Raw genomic sequence first — 14,033 nt, forward strand, 5'->3', positions numbered from 1 at the left:
CCTCCCGGAATTCTTGTAGGGATTCTTTCCTAGGATTTCTCCAAATATTTATCATTGGATTCGTCCAGGAACACCTCTTGACTTTCATCCAGGAACTCCTCCTGGGATTCCATAAGCGACTCCTTCTGCTTATAATGTTTCATGAATGCCTCCTAGGTCTCCGCCAGAAATTCTTATTGTGATACCTGCATGAATCCCTATAGGGATTTCTCCTGGCATTCTTGCTGGGATCCTTTTAGGCAGTTTTCCTAGGATACTTCCAGAAATGCCTTTGAGTCTTCCAGCGGTTTTTCAAAAGACTCATCCAGGAATTGCTCTAGAATTTATATTCATGGGTTACTCTAAAAATTAATCATGGTTTTACTCCTGGAACTCCTCCTGGCCTTCTTCAAAGAGTACCAGCTGAAAGAATCCCAATAGAAACCTCTAGAGGAATCCCTAAACGAATTTAGGGATAAATTGAAATTTCCATTGAAATCCTAGGAGGTATTACTAGAGAAATCTCTAGTGAAACCCTATAAGAATATACGGGAAAAACTTGTAATCAAAAATTTTCGAAGAAATTCTCAAAGAATTTTCCGCAATTATCGATGGAATTTCTGAGAAAAAATAGTGAAAATTACTAAAAGTTATTGCCGTAGAATCCCGGAGACAAGGTTTTTACCCTTCTTACACCCATAAGAAGGGTATAAATACCGCTTGGAAAACCGACTTTCGATCCGAGGCCCGCAGGGCCGAGTCACATATACCAATCAACTCAGCTCGACGAATTGAGCAAATGTCTGTATGTGCGTGTGTGTGTATGTGTGTGTGTATGTGTGTGTGTGTATGTATGTTACAAAAAAATGTCACTCACGGTTCTCAGCCGTCTGTTGACCGATTTGAGTTCTCTTGGAAGCAAATGAAAGCTACTACATCCTAGTAGAACGCTATTGAATTTTATTTTGATTGGACGTTCGGTTACCGAGATATCTTTCAAAGAGTGCTAGGGAGTAGTACAACTTAATTATTTTAGATATTTTTGACAAAGTGTATCACCATAAATTTCTCAGCCGTCTATCAACCGATTTGGGTTCTTAAGGCCCCAAACGAAAGCTACTACATCCTAGTAGAACGCTATTGAATATTTTTTTGATTGGACGTTCGGTTACCGCGATATCTTTCAAAGAGTGCTAGGGAGTAGTACAACTTAATTATTTTAGATATTTTTGACAAAGTGTATCACCATAAATTTCTCAGCCGTCTATCAACCGATTCGGGTTCTTAAGACCCGAAACGAAAAATACTGCACCCTAGAAGAACGCTTTTGAATTTCATTCCGATTGGACATTTTGTAACCGAGATATCTTTCGGGGAGTACTTTGGAGTAATACAACTTAACTTTTTAAGAGGTCTTTGACAAAATGCTTCATAATAAATGAATCAGCCGTGTGTCAATCGATTTGAGTTCTCTCAGCATCAAATGAAAGCTACAGCATCCAAGTAGTATGCTATTAAATTTCATGCCGTTTGGACATTTTGTTTCCGAGATATCTTTCCACGAGTACTAAGGAGTAATGAAATTTACGCTTTTGAGAGATTTTTGATAAAATGTATCATAATACATTTCTCAGCCGTTTATCAACAGATTTTTTATGATCATATTTGGTTACACAAGTTAGTTATACATGAAAATGCAATTGCATCAAATACATAAAAGCTACTATCTCTTTGTAATATTTGAGCTTAATAAACAGTAGCAAAAATATCACGGAATGTATGTAGGAAAAGCCTTTTTACCCTTCTTACACCCATAAGAAGGGTATAAATATCGCTCGAAAAACCGACTTTCGATCCGAGGCCCGGAGGGCTGAGTCTCATATAGCAATGAACTCAGCTCGATGAACTGAGCAAATATCTGTATGTGTGTGTGTGTATGTGTGTATGTGTGTATGTGTGTGTGTGTGTATGTGCGTTACAAAAAAAAAAGTCACGCACGTTTCTCAGCCGTCTTTCAATCGATTTGAGTTCTCTTAGAAGCAAATGAAAGATACTACATCCTAGTAGAACGCTATTGAATTTTTTTTCGATTGGACGTTTGGTTACCGAGATATCTCTCGAAGAGTACTTATGAGTCATATTTCTAAACTTTTTAAGATTTTTGACCAAGTGTATCATAATAAATATTTCGGCCGTTTGTCAATCGATTTAGGTTCTCTTGGCACCAAATGAAAGCTACATCATCCTAGTAGATCACCCAGAAATTTTATTTCGATTGAACATTTGGTTACAGAGATATCTTTCGAAGAGTACTTAGGATTTATACAACTAAACTTTTTGAGATTTTTGACCAATTGTATAATAATAAATATCTTAGCCGTCTGAAAACCGATTTCGGTTATCCTGGCACCAAATGAAAGCTACAACATTCTAGTAGAACCCTATACAATTTCATTACGATTGGACATTTGATTACCGAGATATCTTTCAAAGAGTACTTGGGAGTAATACAGATTGACTTTTTGAGAGATTTTGGACCAAGGGTACCATAATAAATATCTCAGCCATCTGTCAACCGATTTGGGTTCTCTAAGCACTAAATGAAAGCTACAATATCCTTGTATAAGGCCCTGAAATTTTATTTCGATTCGACATTTGATTACTGAGATATCTTACGAAGAGTATTTCAATAAATTCTTTTTTATTATTATATTCACTTGTTATCTTGCATTAGTTTTTCCCCAGTCTATGGGAAATTATTTTTCAATAAATTATGCTGATCTCATACAAAGTGTATTCCAGCAGGTTATTGTTTTCAACAAAATTATAATTAACAAATTACAAATACACATGAATTTTATGAAAACTAACAATATGTTAAATGAAAGCTTTGAGTTTATATATTGTGGGAAAAATGCAAGAAACGGACAGCCAAAATAACTAGTTAATGCCAAAACTGATTAACTTAGTAGATATATCATTTTTGTCCTTTTTACACCATAACCATGAATACCAAGTACTTCGGAGCTAATTTATTCGACTGATTAAGAGATATTAGACAAAGTGCATCTCGCTAATTTTCTTATCCATTTGTTAATCGATTCAGGATTATTTGGCAGTTAACAAAACCCAAGCAACACACTTGGACGTTAATAAGTTCCTATAATTTAAATGCAACTACATTGAATGTTGTGCCCTTTGTACCAATCGTCTTATTAACGACTAAATTGCAACGAAAAAAGCGCAAGAGGTGGAGCCAATATAAAACATCCCTTCGTGTTATAAACGGTTTTAATTCGCAATCGATTTACAACCGAGATACAACTCATGGTCGACTTACAAATTGTGACCGATTCGACAACTAGTCAGCTAGTCATCAAATTCGTCACTGCCAGTGACTATGTGTCAACAGTTTCATCAATGTGATTAATAATTGTGTGGGTAAAATTTGCCGCAATAAAAGGCTGAACGAGAACGTCAATTTTATGCCGCTTCTGATTTATTGGTAAATCATGCATTCTAACTCAGTATTTCCAACGCGCCTCAGTCTACTTATCATTTTGCGAGTGAAAATTTAGACATTTGTAGTAAAAATGTACGCGCCATATTGCTTTGACTGAGTTCATTTCAGCAGCTTATTTAATGCACTCGTAAAATGCTGAAAATTAGTTTAGAATTTTTGCTTGCTAGATCATGTCTAGGGCAACATTGCTTCACACGGTAGGACATAAACAACCAAAAAAACACTTGGACATTTACTTTTCGCCAACATTCAAGGGGATATCCATTAATAACGTAAAGGAATTTGATCATTTTTTGAACCTCCCCTCCCCTATTTTATTATTTTTTTTTGTAGGAAACCCCAAATATTTTAGTACGGAGCATAAGATTTCTCAATCCCCCTCTCACCATATACTATTACTTAATTTATGGATAGCCCCCAAATACCTAATGACTATTTCTTAATTTATCTAAGTATTCTGCCAGCAACAGTGGAAGTGCTTATAGAAATCCTGTTTCATTGTAATGATCAAAACAAGATGATAAAACTTCCGTACCATATATTTAAAATCGGAATACTGTGTTTGACATTTTGCCTGATTAGGAGTCAAAGTTGGTTCGAAAAAATGTCAAAATTTAAGCTAACGGAATGCTGTATCTTTTCGCCAGATATTTTTAGGAAGCTTCGGAACACCACTATCTAGTCCGACTGTAACATGTATTCAAACCCTTCCAGTGGTACCAGTCCTTCAGTACTATGTAAATAATGCAGAATTTAACAACAAATGAAGCATTTACCAGTGCTTGCATATTCTTCTTGGTTTGAAGAAGGAATGGCATAATGTATGAATTCTTTATTGAGCAATTTACTGATGTTTATGATGTTATTTCGATTTAATTCCTAGTATTTTAATTATTTGATTATTGTTATTGTGCTTGAGTATTGTGATTACTTATGGTAGGATTTTTTCCTGTTAATGTCAATGTTAGGAGTTTTTTTTTTAATTTTTATTACTTTTTCATTAAAAAATATTGTCAGATGAAACATATAAATAAATATAAACAATATGGAGCAACTATGGTATAATAATGAAACAATTGTTTAAATATGAAAATCAACTTGCATTTGTTTTAGCTCCAATTAATTTTTTAATCACTTTAATTTAATAAAATTATAGAATATGTTGAAAAATTTGTGAAGAAAATGATACATTTTATTTGTACATGACTTGGTTTTTTTGGAAACATTTAAGTTTTTATAGTGCATTTTATTATTTTTATGATTTCAAAAACCTTTTGTCGCACATTTTGCAGCTTCCATCCCTTCTGTCAAAATTTTTCGTTATGTCCTAAATTAGTTCCAAGTAATCATGTTTATAACAATCAGTATCAATGTTTTGGTTGTTTTGGTTTGTAAACGGTCGTAACCAAGATTCATTGAAACAATCAGATTATACCTCAGTTACAAATTGGTTTCGCAAGTTTCAACTAACGATGACGTTTATTTACGTTGCGCTAGTTGTTATAAATATGGTATAACACAGTTTGGCTTTAAAAACAGGATTTTAACATCCGTTGTTTCATGAAAACTCAGTTGCAACATGTTTGCAACGATGATAATTTGTATTTTAGTTGCAGGTGCTACTTGGGAAGATACAATATTCCAGATTATGAAAGCTATTTTTTTAACATTCCATATAAGATTCTAGGAGGTGTCTGGCATTTCTGGTAAGTCCATGGTCTGATGCTATTTTGGGAACCAATGCACTAGATGTCAAATCCACAATATTTTCTAGAACTTTTGGTCAATCACACAAAATTAATTTGCTTAATACGCATAATACAACAATATTTTTAATAAGTGTAAGAAGGGTTCTGTTCACCATAGGTGGATTAAATCGGGTTTTTTTCAAATAAATTCCCAAAGGAAATCTCAATGAAATTTGCCGAATTAATTTCCAAAGAAATTACCGAAGAAGTTCTCAAAGGCATAATCGAAGTTTCCAAAATTTTCCAAGGAACTGCTGATGTAATTTCCAAATAAATTTTCAATGCATGTGTTGGCGCGGTTACACACCTGGTAACCCTATGGATTGATGGCATAACAATACATCAGGAGAGAGCAAGAAGATTTAGCAGTTTTGAGAAGGAATGCCGCACTGGAAGTGTTGATAGTAGATTGTTTATAGAGAATAAGTTGAAATTTATAGTAGTTTTTGAACGTTTTGAAACCAATTGCGTTGTTTAATGAATTGAAGCTGATTTGCGGAAAGAAAACTGTAAATTGTAAGTAGCAATAAGTATTAGTTTTAATTATGTTTATATGAAAATAAAATCAATTTCAGTTTAAGCTGATCGACCAAAAAGAGGATTGGTGTCTGTTTTAAAAATTAGTATCGTGATTGAATCACCGCAAACCTCCCCCCAACAGCATGTAACATCGGAGTTGCCGAGGGCATCCCAAAATCATGTGCTGCAGGAATTCCGTACATAATTACTGAAGAAATCTGGAAGAAGTTGTCTAAATAATTTTCAATAAAATTATACAAGCGATTTATAAAAGAATTTCCAAAGAAGTTTTTGAAGGGATTGGCGAAGGAACACCGAATAGCATATTTAGATAATCTTTCATTGGTTTTGATCACCGTTTACTTTATTTGTTGGTTTTGATTGGTTTTTCTCGGTGATGTTGAATGTCTTTTAAAAACCCAGATTAATCCACCTAGTGGTGATAGTGCCTTTCTCGTCGAATATGTACTCAGGGTTTTTCCATCGACGTTAGCCAAAATGTTCCTGAATCCTGAGAGCACTTTATATAGAAAAACAACAATTTTAACAAAGCCATAATCGGTTTGGGAAACTTATTGATGATACATATTGCGATGTTTTGTTCAACAGCAAAACAGAGCTGAACAATATCAGATCTCTCAGTTGACTGCTTGACCAACTTAACCCTAATCGTGCATTGTGGTCATTATGACCCCATTCCATGCACTACGGCAGTGGAGTGAGCGTCAGCACATGCATGAAGAAGGTTAACTTTATTAATATTATTGCACGATTTTGGTTCACTTCTATTTAATCACTTCATCACTTCTATTTAATCATTCATCAGGTTATCAAAAACGCCGCTATGGCTTACCACTTCCGGCGAGTTGCTCTTCTACATTTTACCACTTCCGGCGGGTTACTCGTCTCGTCACCAGTTCTGGAACACAAACGGTTCTCCCAAATATGATCTGAGATTATTTGCTGGCTAACCGTTTATCATGTTACTGAATAAGTCATTGTTATGTCATATATAAGGGTTCTCTTTTACGTTTGACCTTTTCAGGCTGAAAAAGCCTAAAAAGCCGTGATTTGAGGTATCGCATGCATGGGTTTGGTTTCACTTCCGGCACGGAACCGGTTGCGGATCACTGCCGTTAGATTCTTAAATAGTCTGAGCCTATTTGCTTGCTCACGTGTATTAGGTTATCAAAAAAGCCGCGCTTTGCTGTTTCGCATGCATGGGTTTGGTTCAATTTTATATTTAGCCGCTTTTGGAGGGATACCCGGAACTAGTTTCGGCACTACTGGCAGTCCCTAATGTGGTCTAAGCCTTCTTATTTGATAACTGGTCATCAAGTTGTCGGAAAAGCCGTGATTTGGTATGCCGCATGCACAAGTTTTGTTCATTTTTATATACGGCCACTTCCAGCGGGACATCCGGAACAGGTTCCGGAACACTACCGGTTCAGATATGGTCTGAGACTGTTTTCTTGCTAACTGTTTATCAGGTTATCGAAATTGCCGCGATTTGATGTGTTGCATGCATAGTTTTGGATCACTTTTATATTTGTCCACTTCCATCGGGGCATCCGGAACCGGTTCCGGAACACTACCAGTTCAGATGTGGTCTGCGTCTATTTTCTTGCCAGCTTTCATTAGGTTATCTAAAAACCCACGCTTTGATATGTCGCATGCATGGGTTTGGTTCACACTTTGAGACTGTTTTCTTGCTAACTGTTCATCAGGTTATCGAAATTGCCGCAATTTGATGTGTCGCAAGCATATCATTGGATCACTTTTATATGGCTACTTCCAGCAGGACACACGGAACCGGTTCCGGAACACTACCGGATCAGACATGGCCTGAGACTGTTTTCTTGCCTACTGTTAATCAAGTAATCAAAAATGCCGCAGTTTGATGTGTCGCATGCATGGGTTTGGATCATTTTTATATTTACCACTTCCAGCGGAACATCCGGAACCGGTTCCGGAACACTACCGATTCAGATATGGTCTGAAACTGTTTTCTTGCAAACTGTTCATCAGGTTATCGAAATTGCCGCGATTTGATGTGTCGCATGCATGGATTTGGTTCACTTTTATATTTGGCCACTTCCGGCGGGACACCCGAAACCGGTTCCGGAATACTACCGGTTCAGATATGGTGTGAGACTGTTTTATTGCTAACTGTTTGTCAGGTAATCGAAAATGCCGCAGTTTGATGTGTCGCATGTATGTGTTTGTTACATTTTTATGTATGGCCCCTTCCAAGGGTACTGGTCTGGAACACCTAAATGGCCATAACTCCGGAACGGCTGGACCGATCCAAACCATTTTCAATAGGAAACAATGGGACCAGATTCCGCGTCGAATGAACCGTCGGTCATAAAAATCGGTTGAGGTTTACTGCCAAAAAGTGATGTGAGTTTATTTTGTACACACACATACTCACACACACACATACACACACACACATACATACACACACACAGACATCACCTCAATTCGTCGAGCTGAGTTGATTGGTATATGTGACTCGACCCTCCGGGCCTTCTATCAAAAAGTCATTTTTGGAGTGAACATATAGCCTTTCCAGTACACTTAGTGTACGAGAAAGGCAAAAACCATTTAACGTTTCAACCTACTTTTTGCCTTTCTCGTACACTAAGTGTACTGGAAAGGCTATATGTTCACTTCAAAAATGACTTTTTGATAGAAGGCCCGGAGAGTCGAGTCACAAATACCAATCGACTCAGCTCGACGAATTGAGGTGATGTCTGTGTGTGTGTATGTGTGTATGTGTGTGTGTATGTGTGTGTACAAATAAACTCACATCACTTTTTGGCAGTAAATCTCAACCGATTTTAATGACCGACGGTTCATTCGACGCGGCATCTGGCCCAATTGTTTCCTATTGAAAATGGTTCCGGATGTCCCACTGGCCTGTGCCAAATATAATAGTGAACCATACCCATGCATGCGACACAACAAACAGCGGCATTTTCGACAACCTGATGAACGGTTAGCAGGAAAACCGTATCAGACCATATCTGAACCGGTAGTGTTCCGGAACCGGTTCCGGGTGTCCCAACGGAAGTGACCAAAAATAAAAGGGAACCAAACCCATGCATACGATACATCAGAGTGCGGCTTTTTTTTTTGAAAACCTAATGAAGGGTAACAAGAAACTAGTCTCTGACCATATCTAAACCATTTATAAACCGGTAGTGTTCTGGAACCGGTTCAATATGTCCCACCGGAAGTGATCAAATAAAATAGTGAACCAAACCAATGCATACGACACATATAAGAGTGGCATTTTTGATAACCTGATGAACGGTTATCAAGAAAATAGTCTCAGACCATACCTGAACCTTTTTTTCTGGAACCGTTTCCGGGTGTCCCACCGAAAATGGCCTTTTATAAAAGAGAACCAATTCCATGCATGCGACACAATAAATAACGGCTTATCCGACAACCGTATGGCTGGTTATCAAGGAAGTAGACTAAGACCACATTAGGGACTGCCGGTAGTGCCGGAACCAGTTCCGGGTGTCCCTCCGAAAGCGGCCAAATATAAAATTGAACCAAACCCATGCATGCGATACAGCAAAGTGCTGCTTTTTTGATAATCTTATGAACTTTAGTAATCAAATAGGTTCAGACTTTACAGGGCTGTTAGGTTTGTGAATGCATACTTTTTAAGGGGTGATAGAGGATCATAAATGGTGAAAAAGAAAACTTGCTACGCATATTGTCAAATCGTTACGTAGTAATTGAACCTCACATGTTTTTGACTTTGCTTGCATCAAACTGGCTATGAATTGAAAATGGTCGAACTTATCGCAGCTTTTCATCCCTCATTCAAAAGATTATTAAAGAATAGTAAGCTAGTCCCATGCCCTATTCATTGGTTCCCTGTGCAATTTCGATTGCTCTGGTCAATCACGGAGTAGCAACTACGAATTGTGCGGTCATCTATGCTCATGCTCATGCTCATTCAAAAGATTATTAAATTTTCTTCCAAAAAAGATCTTAGTTTTCTAAAGCAAATGAGCTCGAAAATAGTGCTTTTCAATTTGTTTCTATAAATTACACAGCGTAACAAAAATTAACCTTTGGTCTGTTCCAAGAGCAAAGTTATGTGTCTCTGACAGATTTTTGGCCGCTGAATCCGAATCCGGGTACAGATTTGATCCAGCACGTCACAATTTTGTGTTATACCTCAATTTATAGGGCACCATATGCGATTTTGGGCTTTTTTTGACTGCCAGCCATTAAGCATGGAAGTATTTTTTTTAACCAATCAAAGGATAAATTGGTCCATTAACATCTAAATTAACGGCTTATGCAAAATCTTTCGTTTTACCAAATCGAATTTGATAGTTTTAAGCGGCTGGTTGAGCCTTCGCTCTTCTGAATGCGATTGAAAATTGAATAGGAAATTTCCCTTTTCTGCTTTTTTTTATAAGGAGGTCAATTTTTAGCCCTAGGCTAGTTCATCTCGGGACCCACGCTTTACTTCCCTTCCGAAGGAAGAACTTACATTTTGCGAGTTTGTCGGGAGTGGGATTCGATCCCAGGTCCTCGGCGTGATAGTCAAGTGTTCTAACCATCACACCAGGTGCGCTCCCGGTCAAATTTTACATGAATCGTATTGAGCGTATTCTCAGGATCGGCTAACATCGACGGAAAGTTCATAAGTACATATTTGACGAGAAAGGCACTATCACCACTAGGAGGGTTAATCTGGGTTTTTTTTTATTTTTTCGGTCATCATCAGAAACTATTATAAACACATGAGAAGAAAATCACAAATTACAAACATATTCAAATTTCAAAAATTAACACAAAACAGTTGACAAGAAACACACAACACTTACAATTCCGCCGCCCGTTCGTCTTCCACGGCGGTGTTCTTAATTCTAATTATCTAATCTATGTCACTTCTCTGTGTCGTCGTTGTTCCGTTCGGTGTTGTTCGTCTTTCAATTTATTAATCAAGTTGTTATATGTGTTAGAGAACCCATCTACGTCACGCTGCAAATTAACCGTCGTGTCTTTATTTATCTTAATGTGGATCACCTCGGCTGTTAGTCTGCTCGCGTAATTTTCGATTCTCTCCAGAATGTGAGTTCTGGAGAAGTCGAAGCGATGACCGTTGTCGACCGCGTGTTGGGTGAGTCCCGTAGCTGATGCGTTGGTGCGTACAGAGTTTCTGTGTTGCGCAATGCGCTTGTCTAAGGTTTGCGACGTTTGTCCTATGTATTCCTTTGCTTCGCATGCCCCGCAAGGAATTAAAAATACCACGTTTGTTTCTTTCATTGGTGGTATGGCATCCTTCAGTTTGGTGACCATCCAAAACAGTAAGAAGATCCCGTACGTGGGGTTCGTTGCCGATGTGGAAACAGCGATAAAGAGGAAACCCGAAGCGGAAGAAATCAGAGGCGAAGTGTCAACGATCATGTCGAATTACGTAAACTACCAACGACAACCAAAGACGAAGGAGAACGAATGGATGCTCAAGGAGATGGTAAGGACCCGAAAGTTCCTGAACGAACATCCCGATCTGTACGTAATGAGAGCAGACAAAGACAACAAAACTGTGGTACTGGCTGCTTCGGAATATCGTGAAAAAATGGTACAAATGGTGAGTGACACGAACACGTACAAACCGCTGAACGAAAACCCTACGAATAAAAAAAGTAGGTTGAAACGTTAAATGGTTTTTTAAAAGACATTCAACATCACCGAGAAAAAACAATCAAAACCAACAAAAAAAAAAAATAATTAGATAATAAAGGTTCAAAAAATCGACGAAAATACAAAAAAATAGATCTCCGATTTTTTGATATGTTACGCCAAATTTCCTGAGTTTTGTAATAAAATTACAAAACCAGGGTTACCTCTTTGACCCCAAGACCATGAAAACGTGAAAAAACTAATATATTTGCTTATTTTTTTGCACAAAACACAATTTGGCCCACAATTCAATAGCCTTCAAACATAAAAAGAAGTTTAAAATCGGTTAACTGGTTACAAGTTATGATTTTTTTTGAAAATTATTTGTTATTAAAAATCTTGATTTTTGGGACCACCCTATCTAAAAATTGGTCACCCTAATGACGAAATAAAAAATACGGGTCTAATTATTTTAGATGAACTAGAAACCCACCAAGTTTCATGATAATCGGAGTTGCAATATATCGTTTTTCTATGGAATGGCTTCTGATTTTTTTCCGGATAGTTTCCTAATGTTTACCTTTAAGTATCAATTGGAATACACACAACACTTAAGAAAATTACAAGACTCAGTGAATGTATGGGATTGATTGTCAAAGACACTCCACTCACCGTATTGGTGTACTTCTCCAGCGAACGGATGGCCGTCTCGAAGTAGTCCTCTCCGTACTCCGATTTCTGCTCGTCGCTTAGCTGTTCCCACATGGCCTTGGCTTGGTCCATCATCTTGGTATCGTCGAGCCAGGCATCGCCGGACGAAAACTCGCTGGCACATACAATCGACACATTGACGGCACGGGTCTTCAGTTCGTGGCGCAAACAGGACGCTAGGCCTTCGATGGCCGCTTGGGTGGCACACTGGATTCCGCGAACCGGCGATGGGATATGAGCGATAGCTGACGAAAGGAACACCACACGGCCCTTGGCCCGGCGAATCAACGGCAGCATGATCTGCGACAGACGGGAGGCTCCTGTTGGGATGGAAGATGAAAGTTTGATTATTCATACGAATGTCCTTGGAAGGAAGTCAGAGGAACAGGGATCACAGTAATTCAATTTCAAACAGTATACTAGAGTTAAGTCTCTCTAAGCCCTGTTATTAATTTGTCTTAACCGCAATTTTTATTAGTTCATATGGACTTTGGCAGTATATTAGCTTTGCTTCCCATTGAAGTTGGCGTAATGCGAATTATAATTCAATGTATTTTGGAAGATAACGAACACTCATTGTCATGTTTGTGTTCTGAAAACCCCTCTTTCATTTGTTCCAATGCAATTGGTTCAAAAGTAATACCAAAGCACTTACATGTTCAATTATTAAAAATTACGTGTCGAAACGTCAAAACGTATTCAAATTGTCTATTTATGGAAAATGGCGTCCATTTTAGGGCACTAAAAATAGCATATCTCACCCAGCACATTGATGTCGAAGGACTTCCTCATGACCGGGAATGGGATCCACTCCAGCTCGCCAAGGGCACACCACATGTCGCAGTGAACCAACGCCCACAGTCCGTCGGCTCCCTCCGGCAGGTTCTCCGCAATGTACAAAGACGCTTCCAACATCTGAAACGAACGGAAAGAAATGGGGAAAATTGGTGTCAAATATACTTTATGCATATCGGAATCGGATGGTGGCGATGAGATAGATGCTGATTCCTTTCTTCCTCCCTTCCCCTGCTTGCCGATACCATCTCGGGCAGAAGAAAGAACTGTCCAAGACCAAGTAGTCCGCACTTATCCTATAGAAATGTCCCACATCGAAGAATGAGATCGGAATAGGGGTATGTGATATAATCTTGAATAATTTCGCCCTACGCGCTAGAATTTGAAATATCTTCATACAAGTTTATCCTGCATCAATCAACAATTCTTGTAGGAATTGGCACACCAAAGATGTTTTGCTGCTATAGTTTAACGTGATGAATTCACGAGTCACGATCAGGTGAGACAGTTCTGTTTGAACTATGATTCATAATCGTCAAAAATGCAAAGTATATGTGAAAATTCTAAGAAACTCAAGAAGCACTCCGGAAGAAAGTCCTAAAGAAATCTCGGAAGGAAATAGTGGAAATATCCCGAAAGGAACTCTGGTTCCTCTCGGGATGTTTCCCAAATTTCTTTCAGAAGTTTCCACGAGAAACTTTAGAAGAAATCCTAAGAAAATTCAGAAATAAATTCCGTAAACAAATTCAGGGGACATGCTGTGCGGATAATCCCAGAAAAAAAACAGATGTCTCGTGAAAAACATTCTAAAAATCACAAGAAAAACTTGTATAGAAACGCAAAAAGAACCCCCGGGAAGAATTTCTAAAAAAATCTCTGAAAAAAAATCCGAGAAAATCTGAGGAAGAATCCCAGGAAGGAAATCCTGTGGAAACAGTGGAAAGAAATGTGGTAGTTTTCATAGGAGGAACACTGAAAAAACAATCTCGGGATTAATTTCGAGAGGTGAATTGTTTCAGTAATAATTTAGATATTTCTTTGAGAATTCATTCCGTAATTTCTGTACAAACACATTCGGCAATTCCTTAGAAAAT

General features: G+C 38.0%; 1 protein-coding gene across 2 annotated transcripts in view; it reads right to left on the reverse strand.

The window, feature by feature from the left end:
* The window catches only part of LOC109432643 (D-beta-hydroxybutyrate dehydrogenase, mitochondrial), a 573,848-nt gene that overhangs the window by 77,118 nt on the left and 482,697 nt on the right, over positions 1–14,033 (reverse strand). For both annotated transcript variants that reach the window (XM_062855210.1, XM_062855211.1), the window contains exons 5-6: positions 12,906–13,059; positions 12,106–12,464 (exon numbers count right to left, since the gene is read on the reverse strand). In XM_062855210.1, the coding sequence (XP_062711194.1) occupies positions 12,106–12,464; positions 12,906–13,059 (513 nt within the window). The remainder of the gene's footprint in view (positions 1–12,105; positions 12,465–12,905; positions 13,060–14,033) is intronic.

This window comes from Aedes albopictus, chromosome 3 (assembly GCF_035046485.1).
Source record: "Aedes albopictus strain Foshan chromosome 3, AalbF5, whole genome shotgun sequence".
Taxonomy (NCBI): Eukaryota; Metazoa; Arthropoda; class Insecta; order Diptera; family Culicidae; genus Aedes; species Aedes albopictus.